The 21707-nt window shown below is 45.6% G+C and overlaps 1 protein-coding gene and 1 long non-coding RNA gene across 2 annotated transcripts in view; one reads left to right on the top strand and one right to left on the bottom strand.

Moving 5' to 3' along the window:
- LOC111247475 (uncharacterized) overlaps positions 1 to 21707 on the top strand; it is a 54162-nt gene that overhangs the window by 10598 nt on the left and 21857 nt on the right. The window contains exon 2 of the mRNA XM_022798416.2: positions 10925 to 11234. Coding sequence (XP_022654151.1) covers positions 10925 to 11234 — 310 coding nt within the window. The remainder of the gene's footprint in view (positions 1 to 10924; positions 11235 to 21707) is intronic.
- LOC147756494 (uncharacterized) lies at positions 737 to 14111 on the bottom strand. The gene is made up of 3 exons (XR_015325311.1): positions 13766 to 14111; positions 10892 to 11206; positions 737 to 984 (listed from the first exon to the last, which is right to left on the bottom strand). It is a non-coding gene; the product is annotated as an uncharacterized LOC147756494 (long non-coding RNA).

The following is a 21707-nucleotide window of genomic DNA, read 5'->3' as shown; positions in this document are numbered from 1 at the left end:
CAGCAGAGATTGCATCAGTGCCCGTTGCCGTTGCCGTCGCCGTTGCCGTCGCCGCCGTAGTCTCTTCTGTCCTGCACGGGGTCTGCGACGGCACAACAGAAGTGTGTATCAGCAGGCGGCAATACTTATGTGTGATCGCCTGCTCGGTGACGCCTGAACCTCCTGCTGGTGCCGCTGGAACGGCGATTAATCGAGGCTTGAAATAATCTATTGGCCCGAGAAGCGCACGAGAAGAGGTGGGCAGCAGCAGCAGCTGTGATCGTATAGCGATGTGCTTCATTATAGGCAAATAATGTTATAGTAATCCTTCTCAGGTAACTGTTTTTCGAAGGACAACGACGGTCAGAGGATGGCGTGAAGAACGGCAAGAGAAAAATTATATTCTATATGAAACACAAGACAAACACACGCATTGGCGTAGGTAGGCCAAACAAGCGCGAATAAACGGAAGCACAGCTCCCAATTGACCTCTGTACAATTGATTATATACAAGTAAATATTGATTTATTTTCTCAAAAGCAGTACCTTGCACACACGATTGGCAGCAATGCGATCGTGCTATCATTGCGGTTCGTGGAATATTGAGCGGTGGTAACAAAGACGAGCCTTAACGGAGCAAAGCGAAGAAAGTTTGAAGGCAAATTATAGCAAATAGCTAATATATGCTACGCGCATGGAGTGATATATATTCAACTAACAGCTTATGTATGTATATTATTTTTATAAACCTGATCTAGTCCGCAGAAGTTTCGATGTTATGTACAGAATCGTCTAAATTAAAATCACTTAGATATAGGTTGAGTACTTCTAAACTAACCAATTTGGCAAAAACTTCGATTGAGACTCCCGATTAACGTTCAGTGTTCATTCTGATGATGTCTTCCGTCTTTAAAATGTTCACACTGTGGGCACCATTCGTTATCCGATTCGGTGCTCACTCCTCGGATTGATGTCCCTGACCACATACGAGTGCGTACAAATGATCTGAAACGAAAAAAGTTTTCCCTCGTCCTGAGTTTCACTTTGAACGACCTCTTCGGCGTCACCTATATAATGTTAAATAATTGCAACGAATAGCAGTTTTAGCGTCTCTCTTGGTACCCCTTTGTTGTGGTGCTAAGTGTTTTGATGCTGCAATGACTGCGCTATGCAAACACCTGGCTAAAGCTTATGGCGCACATTTTTATTGCTAGAGTTGACAACCAACAGCTAATATTGTTTGCGTGTGCCAAAATGTCACCCACGTCACGGGCAAGGCACCATTTCTTTTCACCGTTTCACTGAGATAGCCAAGTGAGATGACGATTCCAGAAGCGGGGCTTCGTGTTCGTGCAATGAATGCTGCATAACGTAGCTAGGCGATGAGTGACGACCGCCCCTAGAGACCTCTCCGCCGTCATCCTCTAGAGCTAACCGATCTGGTCGAGTATCCTATGTGGACTTCCCATGCTACTATAACTTCTGGACCTAATATCGACACGGAAAAGGGTTGGTTTTAGTCACTTCGCATGCGCCTCTGCATAAGACGCTTTCGCATCAGGTAATAGAATGTGACTCTGGCTGTATGCGTGCGTGTATATCTGCACATGGGCGTCTGTTTGTTTGCACCAGGCGCAGACGAGCATGGCTTAAACCATCTTTATGGAGCATTTAAAACGACCAACTGCATACGTCCCGCCAGAGGGGAATCCGTGGTATATATTACTGCTAATAGAAGTAACTCTGCTTTCGACGTCCGTTATCTAGCTAGCTAGCTAGCTAGGTAGGTAGGTAGGTAGGTAGGTAGGTAGGTAAGAAGCAAGAAGCCAGCCTAGCTGACCTAGGAAGCTAAGCTCGCTGTTAGTGTCGGCGTCGTTGCTGGCCACCGATGCCAATGAAAAGGAAAGAACCGTTCTGCTGTAAGCAACTTGTGGCTGCCGCTGCTCGTGGAGATCTCTGCTAGAGGACGGTTAGCTTTATGTGTAATTCGTATTGGGTGGTCTCCCATTGCCTCTTGCGCTGGGACGACGATGGCGGCGGCTAGCTGACGAACTAAAAGAAACATCTTGCGGGATGACAGACACAAGCAACGAACCGAAGAGCATTGGCCATAGCCACCATCAAACACTCAAGAAAAACTTTACACACACATGCGCACAAATACATTGACATGCATGCATACATGCAGGCTCACTTGCGTGGGTAGACAGATAGAGAGAAAGAAGGAGAAATAGAGAGAGATCGAAAGTAGAGAAGAAAGGGAAAGAGAAAGGAGATCGGGTACGAATGGAAATTGGACGACGCACAAGATGGAAATAAAAGAGCAGAGAGGCAAAACGTAGTCCTTAAGAAGCAATGTAATATATCTACTATCTATATATACATGTAGAAAAACTAATACGGCACGGGCAGTAATCGTAGGGTAATGGTAGAAATCTTGCCTTTAACAACGGGTTAGGACGGATAGTTGGCACCATCTTTGTTATTAAAGGACATTATTATCCTTAGGTACAGTTTAAAAGCTGAACGTAGATACCATTGGGATCAACTCCAGTTTTATCCTTTGTAGTCCTCAAATGATAAGCGTACAAAGCATGCTTTTGTTTGATGAAAATGAATGAACTCATGGTACAGGCACTCGCCAGATCAAAGAACATCTAAAATCAGCTGTCATTTTGTAGATACGCAAATTCTACGTATTTTTCTATTTCCCTGTCTTCTGCGACGATCATCACGTTCCTAATCCTGTATCGATTCATGGTAGGTTGTGGCATAACCATGACAGAATCTTATATATACCATCTTATATATAGGAGAGATCACGTAGCCGAGTAAAGCATCGATCTACTTCTTTTGCCTGGCAATTCCTGCAAGTGCTATTGCTTTAACACGCACTTTGTCTCTCTTCTTTTACTATTCCTATCGACAACTACTAAGCAACGAACCTTTCTTAGGCTCGCGTTTACGCTCGCTGATTCTGTCAAAGAAGAATTAAAGTCTACCCGAAAACGAGAATGAGACTGTCTCATTTCGGCCCATAGTTTGCCAGCTCCTGCTCTACGCGCAGTTAGTTTAGCTGGTGACTAGTGGAAGTGGAAGGATAATATTGCCGTTCTGATTAGCTGTTTCTCAGCAGCCCATACGAGCACATCTTTTACACGCACATTCGAACAAACGCGTACCCGCACACATACATACACCCATACATGAGAGAAGGGAGCTGCACAACCGACGTGAGCAGTGCGGATGCACCGGGCGTGACAAGGCACGACAAAAGAGACGACACTATTCTCAATCGGCTCAACCTCTCCACTCCCCTTTATTCCTTTTTCTTCCTTAGCCGACGACTATGCTCCTCCGAGGTTAGTCGTTTCCAACCAATGGACTGCTAGAGGAGTGGGACAAACAGCCGGAATGACTGTCGTCGGTCGGCGTTCCTGTGGAGAAGGAAAAGAAAGAAGGACCAAGAGCCTGAAAGAAGAAACGCGAATACTGCAGAGATACCGTACCTGTCACTAATAACAGGACGGTAGTAGGTGCTTCTCCGGTAGTGTGGGACAATCAACGACGAGTGGAATCCAGAATCCTCATAGAACGACGGTCGTCGAGGGAAGAGTAGATAGGGGAGGGCGACCACGATGACGGCTTTAAAAAGGTACAGGAAAAGAAAAGGAAAAGCCTAGCCAAAAAAGGACCTCCCATATCGGTGTCTGCCGCCTGACTGCCGCCGACCCTGAGCTGTGCAGCAGGCAGGACTAGTAGTAGTAACGATAAGTAGAATCGGTCGACTAGTTGACATGATCAGGAGGAGAGTGATGAGATGAACCGAGGTAAAGCGAAAGTGCGGTTGGAGGGGGGCGAGACAAGATAGATGAAGACCGAAGATCAATAAATGAACGATCGGCTGGCCTGATTAATGTGCAGCTCGATGAACCAACAACATACGTGTTATCATTGTTATGATTATTATTATTGAACTTGACTGGCGCATATTGAACGGGGAAACGAAAACCATAGTAAGTGGCTGGAAAAGAGCTAACGTTGAGAATGCTAGACGGGTAAACAGTTATTAAAAAAATTGAGTAGAACGTATCACCGAATAAAGAAAATCAAGAAAGTAAAGAAGAAGCATTGCAAACGAACGAGAAGGTTTTTTAAAGACGTAGCTAAAACTGACGGAACTAACAAGTGATCTCGTCTGATTATTACACTGTAACTTCCCACTCATCCAACAAGCGCATGTAATTTTCCAAAATACTGCACGATCAAGTGATAGCTACTTAAGACCTTTAAATATACCCTATGAAACGGAAAACAATATTATGGATTAAATATTTGAAACGGCCTTAAAGCATGACGATACATAGTCATAAGATGTCCATATTTACCATGCCAATATGAAGTTCTGCAACACCAACATCTTTGAAAATGCTACGTCGGTCCTATCGACCAGGAATTCTACTAGCTCAGTTTCATTAGCCCATGAGTAACTTCAGTTGTCGCTCATCAGCTTTTTAACACTCCGTAGATAACAAGATGTGTCTGAGTAAACAAGCGGGAAAGCTCAAGGCTACATGAGGAGCCAGCCGATTTGAGTCGAATTGTATCGCGAACATTTGTAAGCAGATCAAGCTTTCTATGAGCCCCTTGGTAGCAGCAGAAGCAGTGATTCTAATACGACTCAATCTAGATCATTGTCGACAAGCGCTTATGCCCTCGTCCTTCTCGACGACCTTACTACGGGTAGACAAACATTGATTCTTACTGTATTACGAGGTGAATTATTCCCTTTTTCACTGTGAATTGATGAATTTCTAGCCTTTTTTTTATTCATTTCATAATTATGTATCTTAATGGTATAAATACTCAATAATAAATTAATAACAAATAAGTACTCAATAGACAAAATCGCAGAACTGGATCCGCAAATGTGCAATGTTGGGCGAAGGAAGAGAGCTCGATCGATATGTGCACGTGGCAGTGGCGATAATCTAGTCCTTTCTCCGTACGATCCCGCTGAACAAGTTCTTCATGCGTCTTTGCACGTGGCAGCAACAACGACGTCGACCACCCAGGGGCAAGCAGCGTTTAATTGGTAGCAACAAAAACTTCTATTTTCTTCTATTGTCTCTGCGGAGACGTTGTTCGAGGGCCATCACCGCCATTAACACAGGCGAGTCAATGCGTCAGCGGCAAACGAAAAAGGAGCAGGACCGTCCTTTTCTTTTTTTCGTTGCATCTAATTGTTGGCTCCGATTCGACTTTGGCCATATACGGGGCTACTTTTAGTGCTGTTGCTATGATAAGAGTAGTGCACGCTTCCCTATGCACGTTCTCACTGCGGCTGTTGTTGTTACGGTGGTGCCGTCATGATAGCAATTGCCGTTGTTGTTTGAAACATCGATGTCAAATGACGACGCGGTGCACTGGGCGGAGCCACACGCATTGGAAGCGGCTTCTGTTGGCTTTGTCAAGGAAAGTAAGGAAGCTTCGCTCCTCCTCATCATCATCATGATGATCCTACTCGTGCACGAGCTGACGTGCCGAAGGCAGAGTCAACGATACATTATATCGGATCCTACCATTATGACTGCATAGTCTGTGGACTGTTAGTACTACAATTAACAGTATGGCTATGGTAGCACTAGTTGATGATGCCACTAGAACTTACCTAATCACTATTCAGCGACAATCTACAAGCGCGAAGGATGCCGATTTAAAGTATACTTAATGAGCCGTTAAATTTGTAGTATGATAAGCGCAGAAACATGGTCAGTTAAACACTCCGACAATATTAGGTGATTGCTGCTTCCGACGACCGTGTTGTAAAGTTCTTTTTAAGTCCATATTCACTCCTAAACAAGCACAGTCGTTTTAAGCACCGATGTGTCGTCGTCTGCTCAGATGGCCAAAAAGAAGTTCTGTGTTAAATTCGAAGTTCAACTACCAGACAAGTGACTATATGTTATTACTGTAAATTAAGACGGGGAAAGGCAACGTGTCATCCCTTGCTTATTCAGCTACAATTCAGATGTGTTTACGTGACGATTCAGCAATAACAGTCACTTCCGCACCCAATACGTGAATAATTGCAATTATAATTTGAATAGGTAAAATGTCTGTAGTATAGGAAAAAAAAAAAAAAAAAAAAGTTGACAAAATAAAAAAAGTAGCTTTCGTGTAGCCTGAAATATTGGTCATTGTGTATATAGTTCTGTTAAGATAACATTTTCAAAAGCGTCTAACTTTTTCGCACATACTAAATCATAAGGGTGTGCCTCGACCAACCTTTTGTTCGTTTCGCTATATCGTCATATATCTAAAATGAAGCCTAAAAGTTTACGTGAAATCTGCTAGTGCTAGTGTTGCTTGCTTGCTTGCTGCTATGGCGCCTTCAACGGCCGACCTTTACGGACAATCACAGCGCTCTCGTCTGCCCCTCCTGTTGCCAAGTTAAGAGTCGTCTACCTTTCTGACCACGTTTTTTTTTTGCTTCTTTTACTATTTACTGTTTTTTTCATGTGCGATGCATGATAAACTGGGCTGACAGTAACATTGTGACGATCGTAACAACTATATAATAGTATATACAGTAATATAACGGTTTCTCATTTATTCCTAGGGTAATAATATTTACTCTGCTTTACGGTACCGATTCTTCTTTGTTTCAATAGTCCTTTTGAAAACCCAGTCCGACATATCCACTCTTTAGTTCTATGCACTTCTTGCTGCGTTTCGGGGTACCGCTCTTTTTGCACGTTCATAACATAGAGCCACGCCATAGCAGACGTCGAAGGCCGGTGGGATGAAATTTCATAGTCACACGAGTTTACAAGAAGCACACTACGTACCAACAGACAAGGACCCTGGCCAAAACCTAACTTTAAACAAACGTACTTATACTCCATTATGAGAGGCACTTGAAGGCGTTGCAGTCATTTAGCTAATAGGTAATCAGATATGATTTCCTATTGATAAACTCGCAAATTATGGAGAATTTCCACACAAAGCAATCATTTCCCACATTCTAATCGGTCGTACTGCTATCTCTAACTGTGGTACTGCTGCCTGACGATAATATGAGTGTGGATTGACACATCTGTCTGTGGCCTCACCACATTACCTCACCGCACGTAGAATAATTGTTGGCGTTCAGGAGCCCGTTCCGTCACTTCGTTCCATCAGCTGTCTCTCGCATGCCGATTCCGAAAAGTGACGATATAGTTAGAACAGTGGCCAACCTTGTTGCATTGGCTATATGTTCGTTTGACTATTCTGATCGTTTTGGATTTTCTCTTACTCCAAGAACATTAGTACACACGCCCGACGTTTTCTAGTAATTTTTTCGCAACGGTCGTCGCTGCTGCCACCCCTGGCCTAACCACTGCTCAATGTCAGGCGCCTCCCTATTCTTTTTCTTATCGTTGTTTTCCGTCGTATATTCCCCTGATATGCTGTTGATTTCCTCTACACGCCCTTTGTGCCTATATGTATATAAGATACACATACACATTCACATGTTACATCATATATTGAACCCAAGTTGGTCGATACACAACAATAACCTAAGGTACAGAGGGTCTTTTTCGAATGATCACTGTCACTGTTTTTACCCCTTGGTCAATACAGTTCGACAGATAGATAACAACTGCCTAACATAGGTCAACGGGGTAAAACCAGACACGAGACATAATAAGAAAACAATAAAAAAAAAGCATACTAAGCCCCACTGATTCGCCCCCCGTTCACCGATATATATATGTCTCTTTTGACGACAGAGTATATATATACTTCTCCTTTAAAAGAGACAAGTTAAATAACTTAATGGATATTGTTGTCAGGAGTATGGTGTCAAGGTAAAGCTACACGTATATGCGTGTACTTATCTTTGTATATGTATGTAATAGCATATATTCATGTACTGATGTGTCGAGTTGAGCATGTGTGGTAACAACGCGTTACCGAGTACGCCAAAACCATTTGGGTTTGACGAAGTCATGGGCGTGAGAAAGCTTGCTTCTTGTTATCCGAAGCTGGGCTTAATGCACTAATAGTCAACTGATATTAAGCGATCTAAACAGGCTAAACTGAAAGAGCGTAAAGTAAGGTACATTGTGTTGATTCTCATTCTATTGTTCCTGGCTTGTTGTAATTTATCCTATTTTTACCTAGGTAACAGGTAGTGTTGATGATTCGAACTGCCCAGATTCGATAGAAACACACTTAAAACTCAATATGTCCTCTCTGAAGTTCAATAGCCACATTCATGGACAGCGACCACCAAGCAACGGTCTGTAGAAAGGAGGGTTCGACTAGAACCATTGCTGATGATCTACTACGATCTATGATGATCGCATAGGCACACACATACACATACAAGCATGCACATATAGAAACAGATATATAGAGTGGGGAAAACGAGCGTCTATCTCACTGTGTCAGTAAAACGCACAACGCTTTAGAAATCCACGTTAGTCCACAAAGAACGAGCACACGGCAGAGGCAGACAGATGACTGTTGTTTCGAGGAAACTGGAACGCTCACCAGAAGGAATGACTGGAACATGACTAGCATCAGCGTCAGAAACGGTGCCATTCGGCATAAGGTTGGTGGAACATCGAGCGATGGCTGTTGAACGTGAGACGACATATAACACTGGCTGCTATCTGCCTGGGTGGTCCTATCTCACTACCTTCAATCTTTCCTATACAGCAAAAGAGAATATTGGCAAACGGTTAGTCGCTGGAGAACGGTGAAAGCCTACAACGTAGGGTTGTAGCCTGTTAAGAGCTGTCAGCACGCGGCCCCAATGTGAAGCATCTCCTCGGCTGCAATCGCTGCTTCTGATGGCGTATGGCCACCACTTTTTCCAATTCTACCTCGTCACTCTTGTCACTGTTTTTCTCAACGAGTCGGTCGATGTGAGCGCTCCATGCGAGCAGAGGAAAAGAACTCTATCCCTCCTCTATACGTGATGCACGCTTGTCTTTGCGAGGGTTCACAGCTGGTCAAGATCGACTGCACTGGCCATGTCGTATGCAAGCTTTTTTCTTGTTATTAACGAATTACAATTGTTTATTTATGCACAGAGGGAACTATTAACGCAAACTCATATCATCGTTCCTCTCGTTTGTGAATTATGTTTTACTGATTCTTAGGAAAACGTACTTAGCCAACATCTTTCCGAGTCGTTTCGGATTCTGTAATCGGCTGTACAAAAAGCCAACCCTGATCTACTGTATTAATGAAAAACGTTCTAGTTGGACCGTCGACTGGCACCGCTTCACACTAAGTATACGCTCGTACGTTACGATCAGTAAAACGTTGTTCCAATATCATTCTGAGAGGAATTTCCGTGTGTCTACATATCATAGCTAGAAAAGTTGCCATTGCTAACAATTCCATTTTATCTCATACATATGCAAATAGAAGGATAACAGCTTTCCGAAGTAGCAATTGTTCGTAATAGAGTTCGGCACATCCCCTCAACCGGACGTCTGTTTCTCTTTTGTTAATGCGCATCAGTAACAAATAACCCATCATGTCAAACGTGGCTGCCACGACCCGCTCAATTTAATCTCTCCGTTTGCTACTGCAATCCATGTATGAATATACGTTTATGTAGTCCTTCCACTAACGCTGTCATTATGCGCACCAGCCATAATTTTAATAAGCACTACCAGCCGTATTAAGTAATTGCACGCAACAATCAGTTGCGTTCCGTCATTACCACAGCAGCATCGACGTGGAAGCGTCCGTCGGCCATACCAACAACAGCTAAACAACAATGCCAGCTGCTGCTGTTGTTGTTGTTACTGTCGTCTGGCAGTTGGCAACAAACCGCAGCTTCTCGTTGCCGATGGTTCCATTGTGGTTTCGACTACTGCCGCTGCTGCAACTGATAGTTGCAGCTCATAGAGAATATAGTAGAGTGGTCGACCTCGAATCGCCAACGACCGCGCGGGCGGTCGGCCGGCCTGTGTGCGGTCAGCTCTTGATTGCGGTCGTTCCTCTATGTAGTATTATACATGTACTCCCTGTATGCATATAAAATATGACGGCCACTGGTCGTTGATCCGTCTCATCATTGACCGACAGGGTTCCAGCAACCCAATAATAGTAACCTAGAGCTCTGGCGGTTAAGACTCTACCGCTGATTCTCGGTCAGTTACCGCTGGCCGACTAATGAGTTCGGTCTACGATAGCAACGGTGAAATTGCATTAGCGATCGTGACTATCAACGCTAGCGGTGCGTTCTTCTTGGCAGCTATTGATGCTGCTTTTACAGCATCTTGTTGTTGCTGCTATTGTTGTTGTTGTTATCGTCGTCATGAAATCGGAGGGACGAGGGGGTGGCGGTTTGGGAACGAAGGGGGGTAGCGAGAAACAGATGCTCGCACATTACGAAGCCTACATTAATAATTATCGGCCACTGTCTTATTATCTGTCCAGCCGTACATATATATATATATATATATAATTTTTTTATTACGTCTCTATCCCTGTATTACATTATATATAAATGAGCGAACTACTACAACTGTATTTCTACAACAAATACATATCTATCATTATCATTACTTTCTTATACCTCAAATAAAAACCTGCCGTAACAACGGCGCGAACAGGACGCATCTTCCTGCTTCCTGCCGGAAAGCAGAAAAAAAAGAGTCGATGGAAGAATTTACGCACGAAAGAGAATCGTAACTAACCGAAGCAGGGAACGTGCGGTAACAACGAATATTATATCAGTGTTATTCAAGCTCTGCGACAACCAGCACATTATAGGGGAAGACGTGTAACCAATCATGATACAAGATAGAAAAAGATTTCTAGTGATTGTTTGTAAGCCATACCGCTCAACATGCATAATGCCGAAACAATTATCTTGCATTTATAGATATCATCCGACCTTGTGCTTGTTTCTGCGCGGTTCCTTGTACAGGTTCGCCATCTCCGAGATCATCGCCGCAACCTTCGCCAGCAGCCAGCTCGCCCTCAGCGCCTCCGCCAAAAAAGTCGCGAACTCCTCAAGCGTCTGCAGCTTCAGCCGATGACGGAGGCAACACCTCAGGTACTGAAGATACCGACCGAGTAGAGAGGGTCCCTTCGGGACCTAACCCCTACGCATCGTTGTTACGGAGCGCATGCAACAGCCCAGCGCTAGAAAAAATCGAATGCCATCTGGAAAACAGAGACCTCTGGGAGAGGTTCAACGAGCTCGGTACTGAAATGATTATCACCAAGACAGGAAGGTAAGCTGCAGCGTCAGATATGACATGTTTGATTGTTACTCGTTTTACGTTCACTAAGTACATAGCCATTTTTTGTTCAATTACTTCAAAGTAGTCTACCTAGAATCGAGCAAGATCAAAAACCGCAGTTACCCAACGACGACGATGACGACGACGACGACGATGTTTCTGTTTAGTGGTTAAGTGCTGCACATGAATCTCTAGATATGAAATCGCTGACAGTTACCTCATAGGCTCTATATTGACTGAAGTGGACGATTTTAAGCAACTGGTGATTGTAGACAATCCTGTCGTCTCTAACTGCTGTTGCTCTTGTTATTTCCAACGTATCATCTCTCGAAGAAGTTGGCATTTTGTTTCTTATGTACAGGGCCATGCTCTGAGTTTTGCTCGTGCGGTCTCCGGCGGACGACATCGGTTTGTTTGCAGGCGCGATTGTAACTTTCTTCGTCTCTTACCTAACCGGCGTTCAGTACTTGACGCTAAGATCGCCAACGTCAAAAACATTGCTCCGCGACAGCGACTTCGAGGGTATCCGCCCCCTGAGTTCTTTCCTTTTGCTGTTTTTCTGTGTCTACTGATGCTGATGTTTCTGGCGTGATCGCTGCTACCAGCTACTGATTGGCGGCTATAGACGAAATGAGAGATGAAGCAGCTATACGACGTACGACACTCGCTCACGTTTAACGTTATGCTGTGATCTGTTGTCGGTAAAAGAAATAGAATGAATAAGTAAACGATGTTGGAGGCAGCAGTGGCGAAAAACAGCTTTAGGCGGTTCTGTGGTCGTTGCCATATAGTGGCACTCATAAGCCATTCAGCCGTCCTAACCGTCGGGTAAAAGGCGTTCAGCAGGAATGCTTCCGGTGCTTACGATAACGTTTACCTAACGTTTTATCGTCTTGTAAAAGATAAACATATAAGCTAGGAATATCTGAGATCGGCTATACGGAGTGATCGGAAGCAGTGCGGCCGTATCAAGGCGCATGTTACAATCCTTGAAATGAGTTTCCGTAATGAAACAGAAAGCAATCAAAGTTATTAGGACATATTCACGTAAACCGTTCGTACATCGGGAACCCTGATTAGAGTCCAGGAACCGCAAGCCGGTAGCAACGCTGCCGCATAACATATTGGGAATATTACATAGCACAGTCGGTCCTGGTTTCATTTTTCTCCACATGTGTGTGGTCGCTCAATGTTCCTTTCAGGCTCTCTATTAGATTTATGTATCACTTATATTTAGTTGCTAATAGCCTACCAGTACGTACACTTTCAAGTAAAAAAAGGCGTGCCAGTTGATAGAGCCCCACGCCTGTATTCCTCTGGTCAGCAGGGGATCGTGGCTGTCGCTGCTGTCTTTCATTTCGACCGCTGTCCACAGAACATATAGCAGTGACGGACCGACCCGATACATCTGCGATGGCACCGACAGAATTACAAGCTCGTACACAACAATGCATCAATTTCTAATACAATATCGTTTATAACTTAGGGCCGGTCTACAGATTTTAGTGTTTTTTTTATCGGCATGGATCGATGCATTTTTAGCTTTCGGTGGCGCCTATCTGTTCGTTTGATTCTTTCCATTTCGCAGCGGCTGCGCGTAGCAGTTAAGCTGTTGCTGCCAACAATGGCCCGTGACTATTTCAGACCGCCAGTTGCACCGAGACGTCGCATCAGCTTCGTACGAAATTGTGCTTCTCTGAGGTAGATGTATAATAGCGTGAGGTGTAGAATAATAGTTGTGACTTCACAATACAATAGTTGTGTTTCGCCGTAGGAGTCCACAATTTACCCTCATTAACGGCAATCGACCGCAGCTGTGTTACACTTTTATTCTTAACCGGTGCACGTGTAACGGCCAAAATCGTCGGCGTATGAAACTTGATAAAAAAAATTATAGGACTTCTACATGGTAGTGACAACGATACTGTGCCATTATGCGACAGCCTAATTTGTTGATTTTCTGTCGCTCCTAAAATTTCATGTTGTTGCTAGCATATCGTAGCTAAGCATGCCTGAATCTGTGAATACAGGAAAATATCCTCGATTTGAGGCATTACACTAAAGATGTATATGTAGGGAAAGCCTGTGGTGCTATACAGGCCAGGGCATATTTATACTTCTAGCACAGCGTATAATATTAGGGAATGGCACGTCTACGATAGTCAGAAAGAAAGCGCGCTAGTTATTTGTCATCAAATAGTATTCGTTCAGATGTTCAGAACACATTCAAATGATCAGTAGAACCGAGACAGATCTAGCAGCATTAGCTGATCCAGCGGGTTTATTTCAGCAGTCGGTACAATCTGTCCCTTTCTAGCTAGCCTTTTCTTTATCCAGCGAATCGAACGTGATCGGCTACGGAGCGTTAATTACACCTATCGGGGGCTTTTCTATTTGGGAAAAAAGAAAACGATCATTGTTCGCCATGACGAACACCATGATCATCACTGTCATCAAAATCATGAATAATCTTTGCCCGACTGAATTAGCTGAGCCAACTGACCGCTTGATTCCTGACGTACCTTATCCCAATTCGATTATGGCCTCTTCAGCAACGGCCACTTCGTAAGCCACCACAGGACCATCTCTTAGCAGAGGGGTTGAATTGCCTCTTCGCTTTCAGTCGAAATTCTATTAATTGTTGAGACAAGGCAAGCTGATGATACTCGCTTTCTACAGGCGCGAAAAATCGTCGCGGATTCTTCAGAAGTCTGCCGCTTAGCGAACGGTTGCAGCAACAGCAGTAGCGGCGCTTTGCGAACGCCATCTTTAAACATTCGGAGATGTTGGGTAAGTTGCCGAAGCCATGCTAACGCTCGTTGCTTGATGTCCGCTCGTCCATCTGTCCGACTGTTCTGTAGATCTAATCTGTGGATGGCGCGTAACTGGCGGCCAATTGGAGCCGGCAACGGGCGCAACAACAGCGCCGCACCACTATCACTACCACCGCCGCCGCCGCCGCCGCCGCCGCCGCCGCCGCCGCTGGCGTCAGAACTAGCCATAACAAGTACAACAGAGGAAAAGAATTTAACTATTCGTTTAGATGAGGGGACCTACAACAGTGGCGACAATAGCGCCAACAGCAGAATGACGACGATTGTGACGGCGCTCGAGAAGATCGGTGCCTGCGTCCAGTAATGCCATGTGGAATATCTTTGTCAGATATTTAGATATTGGCTATGCCATGTCGACCTCATTCTGCCTGCGCGAGACCCCATATTTCGCTGACGCTGTCGTTGTGAGGCTCTGCCCGTCATCAGTTTAACGTCTTACTTTGATGGGGTGCTTTGTTGGCTGCTTGATTGAGACGACGAGAATTACGTCGCGTCAGTCCACCTCGAATCTTCGCCGCTGTCAATTGCTCTACTAGCGTCTTTTTACCACTACGTCCACTAGGCGTTCAGCCTGTTCCTAACTCCCGATTGTTTTGTAGGCTTGTTCTTATTTGTTAGACTTTGAAACTGCCATTGATTTTTTGTTCTTTCTGTCCTCCTTTTGCTTCGTTTACTTTTTACCCATTGCTGAAGCTTTTTCCAAAAATTCTTACTTGCGACTCACTGCACTATAATTTGCGAGAGCAATCATCATAAAACTCTTTAGTAACGCTAACGGTTCCTTCAAAAAAGCCCGCTAAATTTTAAATATAGATACAATGGACATCGACAACGATTCACCGAGTAGAGGCAAACATCGGGTCGAAGCACGACCTGGAAGGTTCGCTATTGCCGAGGAAGAACGTACGTACCAGACTTCGCGCAATAATAACAGTAACAGCACAGGTATACGGAGCACCCTAACTGCCAAAAGCGAGGTACTGCTCGTCGAAATAATCACAGGTACGATCCAAATATACAGATTTGTAAGTCATTTATGCTGTAAGCTGAACAGCTCAGGATGTTCCGATTCTCGTATAAGGAAACGAACAAGGTAGAAGCTAGATATAAAAGCTAAGTTTCTCCCGGCGAAACGTGAGCAAAGGTGCGATCGTAAGTCGTAAGTAAGAAAAAAGATGGGGTTATATGATAAATAAGGGTTTTTCTATAATATCTACATGCCTGCGATAAGTACTGTCATTGATATTGGTACTTCTTGAAACTGTTCGTAATCTCCCTGTAAAACGGTTACCTAATCGGTGGCTTTGCTGACTCTTTCTGGTTATTAATTAGTTCGGTTATTACCAGTTGTCATCAGCTCCTTCTTTGACCGCGCCGATGGCAACATACAACCGTCGCCTACGAATGTGTCTATTTATGTGTCTGGGCGTGTACATTTTTGTCTGTTATTGTCGATGTCGTTGTTGTTATCTTTACTTTGGGGGTAGCCGTGTAGCGGTGTTGGCATATATTTTAGTTGTGCTAGTGGTAATGGCCGTGACGGTGCCAAACTCGACGAACGACCCGATGACAGCGAGATAATCATGTCGCGATCAACGTATCGGTAAACTGCTACTTTGCAGCGACCCGTGTTCGATAACGTTGTTGTTGTTAGCTGGTCATCTGTAGCAGCGGTAACAACAACAACAGCAGCAGCGGCAATGAATCTGGTACCTATGCTGTTGTTGTTGTCGTCGTCGTCATAGTTTTTACTGATTATGATGGTAATCATGTTGAATTCACGTCTCCATGCAGATGCTGATGTCGTTGATGACGCGCTAGATTAAGGTGCGGCCTGCCGCCACCCCGTGTAATCGATGTCTTTGTCGCTGGTGCTGAAGCTTTCCACGACTATGCGGTAATAACAACAATAACAGCAACAACAACAACAACAGCGATAGCATTAACCACAGCAGGCACCATAAAATAAAGTGACGAAAATCACTGCTGTAGGCCCGGCCCTTTTCGTTGGCTCTTATTGCTGCGAGAGTTTGTTGTTGTTGTTGTTGTTGCTGATGTCGTTCGAGTCGTCGTCATCGTCATAACTGCTCCTGTTGTTTAATGTCGTGACTTCTCTTCGTCTTTTCGGTCGTCTGTTCGCGTATCCATCCGTCTTGCCATTCGTCTGCTCGATAGATAGAAATCGTTCTCGAATGTGTCGTCGGCTCTACCATGGCAACTGATAACATCGAAATCAAAGTCTCCTACATGCCCGCCGGCCTACCTTGGCAGCTAATTCTGCGCTCTCTCTTATTCTTATCGCAGAAAGGCGAGAAACATATATATGCAGACACACACACGGACACATTCACACAAACAAACAAACAGAAACATGTAGATAGCCAAATAGATAGACGAACATACTAACGGCAGGATAACGTAAAGGATGTCTGCACGTAATCGCTGAACGCTGTAGGGATTTCTACTAGCGCCGCTATCATCGCTGCCACGGCCGTCACTGCCGCCGTCACCATGACTGCTATTTCTATGGCAACCACTAGCATCACAATGTACCTATAGTGGACTGGCTGTGAGCGACTAATGCAACAACTGCCGCCGCCGCCGCCGTCGCCTCGCTGCTCCCAGCAGCGCAAGTATAGCAAAGTGACGAGAGACAAGATGCGTAACTGCAAAAGGCTTGCACGCATTGAAATCTCGTTCGCTTTGACATATGCCGCCATCGACAACGACCCAGCCGCACTTTGCAGAGAGATATAGTAGCTGATAGCGTTCAACTTGTCGCTGGCATCGTGGTCTTCTTGTGTGCTATTCTGACAGTGCGTAAGGACTGTTCACGACGATGTCACTGTGTCTCTGCCAAATAAACTAGAATCGAATCGGAACGAGAACAAAAGCGAACTTGTAACGTGTAGACCACCGATGCGGTACACCATTTCCCCGTCTGATACCAATACGTAATAATGATGACGACGACGACGACGCTCTGTGATAAAATTCGAACGACGAAGTTGTAAATATCGTAGTAAGCACACGAAAATAAATACTGCCAGCTCAATATGTTATGTTATGTTGCATAGAAAAAGTCTAGAGATGCTGCGTTTATGCGCAGACTCAACGGCACAGCATGAACTGACAACCCCCATCATCACTTAACAACCCTCAAGCCTAAATGCGTTCTTAAATTCAAAGATTAAATAGATACCATTACTGCCTTTTGGCAAATTTATATCGAATTACCCATGTATGAAGCCATATCGATATACTCCTGCAGCATGCACCTTGTGATCCAGATGTCAGTTTGGCGTATGACCAACAGGACGTGTATTTCGTTGCAGCGAACAGCAACTTTTATGAAGATATAGGTCCTGAACCGCTGACACTACAGATCTGCCGATCTATCCACATCTGCATCGTGTGATGGTGGGATCATCTGGCACTCTTTTTACGCAGCCAGATAATCATAGTGAGTATGATACGGAGCGATACGGACACTCAAGGAATGGCGGCGGATAAATACAGGATTATATGGACATACACACGCGCACGCAGACACACACACACACTCACACACACAGACACACACACTCTCACACAGACCTATCTATTAGGGGGTACGTATCGGTGCCTGTGATGATGTGATGTATGACTTCGCACATCAACGGGGGCGGCCCATCCTTCTTGATCTGTTCACTAGCTCATCGTTGCATCGCAAACGCATGACACAACGAACGCTGTACTCTAGCTCCTAGAGCTACTACGATGATTTCTCTGCCGACCCACTGTTCACAAAGCTCTGTTCGGGATAGAAAAATGTGTGTACGCTTAGTGGATCAGCCGTTGCCGACGAATAGATGTACAAAACGGAACAAGATTGAGATAGCAATATTGAATGAGCTAGCGCGCCGACGCCGGCGGCGGCGGCGTGAGCCGAGTGCCGATACGTCTGCCCATTCATCAATTACTACCAGCAGTTGAACTACTTCAAGTCCAGCGAGCGCTTGTTGGACCGAAATGTTGCCATCATAATAATATCGTTCTGAAGCTGTCGCTATGAGGGCGTGTATATATATGTCCCAAAGTGTAAATGTGCGTATGTGTATATGTGATTACATCTATACCAGAAAGGTTGCACTCAGGTGCTATCTGCAAAGAAGTGTACAGCGGCGGGGCTAGGCATGGGGTAGGGTGCTTGAATGAGCAAAGAATGCAGAAGGCCCGGCAAGCGGGCCTTCTACATTCAGGCCGATAAACGGATGATAAAATGATCCGTTGGCCGGCCAGCCCGAACAGCAGGCGAACCGGTCGCATACCGAGGTATCTGTCTGCTGACTGCGTACGTTTACGTAGACGCCCACGCCTTCCTGCCGAGCCCGAGAGGGTAATGGCGACGATCTGGTAGACGCGGATAGAATAGATAGCGGTGGCAAAGTAACACATATTCCACTTTGAGGTATCGCTAGCCGATTAGGCGTTCTTTTTCGATCTTGTTCTCCTCTACGTTCTCATTGTCCCATCCCGCGGGCGACGTCTTCCTCCCCTCTGCGTCTGAGTGGCTGCTGCGGTGACACCGACTCAACGCGAGTGCGTACGTACCTGTCGTCGGCGTGTAAGTTATATTCACTGCAAAAATGGCGAACAGTGATCCTTCGAGGCTCTAGTGTTTAGTCGACTACACGTACATATAGCCGGTGACTGTCGCAGTCAGGGTCGCTATCTTACGCTGTTCGAATGAACAACAGCGACGAGTCGCTGCTACGGCTGTGTTTCAGGTCCGCCAAAAGCCACGTATCTTCTTCCTTCCTTTAGCGCAGGTTTCGTTCAAAAAAAAAATCGGCCGCCGCACCACTGTTTTACAACTTTTGCTGCCGGTGATGCGATGGCTTCTGAAGCCGCCATAAATTTCCACTGGTTTAGGTGCTAAATGCCGACTGCCACTGGCCACGGAAGGATCAGTGGTGATAGCGCTAAAGAAATGTGTTCGATCGATCGAAAATGGAGCCCGGTTACATGCAGAATTTTAACCGACTGTTGACGATAGTTCTCTGTCACGCTTTGAACGCACTGAATCGCTACTTCTAGCTATGTATAGCAAAATAGATTCTAGAAGTTGATTCGTCGGTGGCACAGGCGAAGCCGAGGTTGCTGCCACTGTTACAATAGGCTAATGTCAGATCTTGCTTATTAGCTAACTGTGAAAGCACTACGCCCGAGATGATATTTTTTTGGCGCGAAAGAGATTTTTGTGAAAAATTTTTATCCGATATTCGTCTTTCTTTGCCGGACATACATAGATCTGCGTTAAACGCGTCAAAATACCGAAAATCTTGGGGATTGGACGTCCAGATCGTGCCACTCCCATTGCACTTCACTGCGAGTATTCTCGTAATATTCATACGCGCAAGAATTTACGGGGAAACATTTCTGGGAGCGATTAGGGTGACGAAGCGGCCTATGGCGGCCTGAAGTTGCCCGACCGTACGTTGTCATGCTGTGACCATCAATCACATCGATGCCATCAACAGCAGCAGCAGCAGCAGCACCACAACAAAACACCGCCAATCCTACATGCTATAACCAATATAATATAATACATCTGTAATATATGAATTAAAGGTGACGCTTACTCGCTAGCAACGAACAGCATTAGCTCGTTGCATGGCGCTTGTGCCGTGAAAGACAACGGAACAGAACAATATAAACTTTCTGGATTGTTCTGGTCCACTTACTTCGTTTTCTATTTTTTTTTTTATCAGCTTCTGATTGTACGCGCTACGCGCATTCATTGTACGCCACTTCCTTTTCGTCATTTTTTTCTTGCTTTTCATTATCATGATCGCCGTCATCGTCATCGTCGTCGTCGTCATGATCGTATCAAGGCATCGTCGTCTGCTAATGTCACCCTACAACAAAAAGGCGGCGGCGTTTGAATCGAATTCAATTTAATCTGTCCATCTCGGTCGATTAGTCAGAGCCAGACTGTATCGAGCCAATAAGAGCTACATGATCAGCAGTACCCTAATAGGCGTAGCGTTTCGCTACAAATACAGTAATGTTTATATATGTCTACGCATGCATGCATGCATGCATGTATGTATGTGTCTGGATATTTGCCTCTCCTTTTTCATCGACATCGGCAGTTGAGTTGATCGCCGCCGCCCCTGTTTTCGAAACGAGTCGACCAATAGAAGTGCGCGAATGCACGTCGAGCGCGTACTGCGCAATAAACGATCGGCCAGATTGTTGTTAGGACTGAACGGACGAAATGGGATAGATAGCCAGCCAGCCGGGATCTAAATGCTCGTCAGCGGCGGCGGCGGCGGCGGCGTCGGCGTCGGCGGCGGCGACGGCAGCGGCAGCAGCAGCAGCACCAGCGAACGCCATAACATCGACATCTTTTTCTCGTTCTTCTGATCGTTGTAGAGCCGTCGTGTAAATTAATTCTTTCACTGTTTCGCTTTCGTCTTCTATGCGACTGGGCGTACATTTCTGCGCTCCTGCGCTACGGCAGCCTGCGTAGCGCAGGGTTCTTCTTTGATGTTCAATTGGGTTTCATTGCTAGTCGTCCGACAACCGACGGCAGCGAATACGGCGGCGGCGGCGTCTGTTGTGGTGTCAGTGGCGTATGTAGAGGAGACTGACAGGGCCGTTTTAGACGGACGGGTGTTCTTCGGCAGCGGGCGGCGGCTGGCAGGCTCGTGAACGGACTAAGGCTGCGTCGGCCGCAATAGGCGCCTGCCGCCGCCGCCGCCGCAGCATCGTTTTTTCGCATCGCGGCGGCCCGTCTGATCCTCCCCGGCTATCGGCGTAGCTTCAAAGCATTCACGACGATGAGCAACGTGCAACAGCGGCAGCTCTTCTACTCTTCGTCTTCTCGATGCTTCGTCGCTTTCTTTGTCATGTTTCGCTTCTCTTCATGTTGTTGCCAAATGACTCTTATTAACGTCTTTGTGATGGCCACACTGGCGATAGCCGCGGCGGCAACAGAAACACCGCCAGGGCCAGTTACCGCATCAGAGCTGTTCTTCGCGCACACTGTGTGCCTTGAGTACGTAGAGGACCACAAGTAAACGGGCCTGGGGAAGCCTACAATCACCGCGAACCCCTTGGTCATCTGAAACACGGTACTGTTGTACCAGCTCTCACCAGACGGATCTAACTACATTTACATATACTTGTATTCGGCTGTAACTTCTGTTTTCACTTCCCTATTTCGTGTTGTTGGAGCCATGTGAGATGAGTAAAATCGGGACGCATTGCTTGCCTTTCTCCTGCGGAAGCAGACATCGATTGCGGCTGGCCACTAAAGCAGTCACAATGGTCATTCATGAAGCAATGGGCGGATGCCGAACCTAGTAACAACCTCAACAACAAAAACTGGGCAGAACTACGTTGTATTCGTCTTTCACTTTCATGCTCTGGGTCGTAGTCTAGTCCGCGTTTGGACGGATGAGTCAGAGGTCTTTTGATTTTGCCATCGTACTGTTATGGCTGGCTGATCCCAAAAAACAATTTTAGCTGAGGTCATAGCTGCGAAACCACCCTCCACAGCATTCGTATCACGTATCGTGCTGTCTTAATCGCGTATGTGTCAATGAAATTGTGCCCTAGTCAACGGTATCACACCTCGTGA

This window comes from Varroa destructor, unplaced genomic scaffold (genome assembly GCF_002443255.2).
Source record: "Varroa destructor unplaced genomic scaffold, Vdes_3.0 BEIS01000003.1, whole genome shotgun sequence".
Lineage (NCBI taxonomy): Eukaryota > Metazoa > Arthropoda > Arachnida > Mesostigmata > Varroidae > Varroa > Varroa destructor.
The sequence above is the reverse complement of the archived record's forward strand: the minus strand, read 5'-3'. Positions and strand labels throughout refer to the sequence as shown.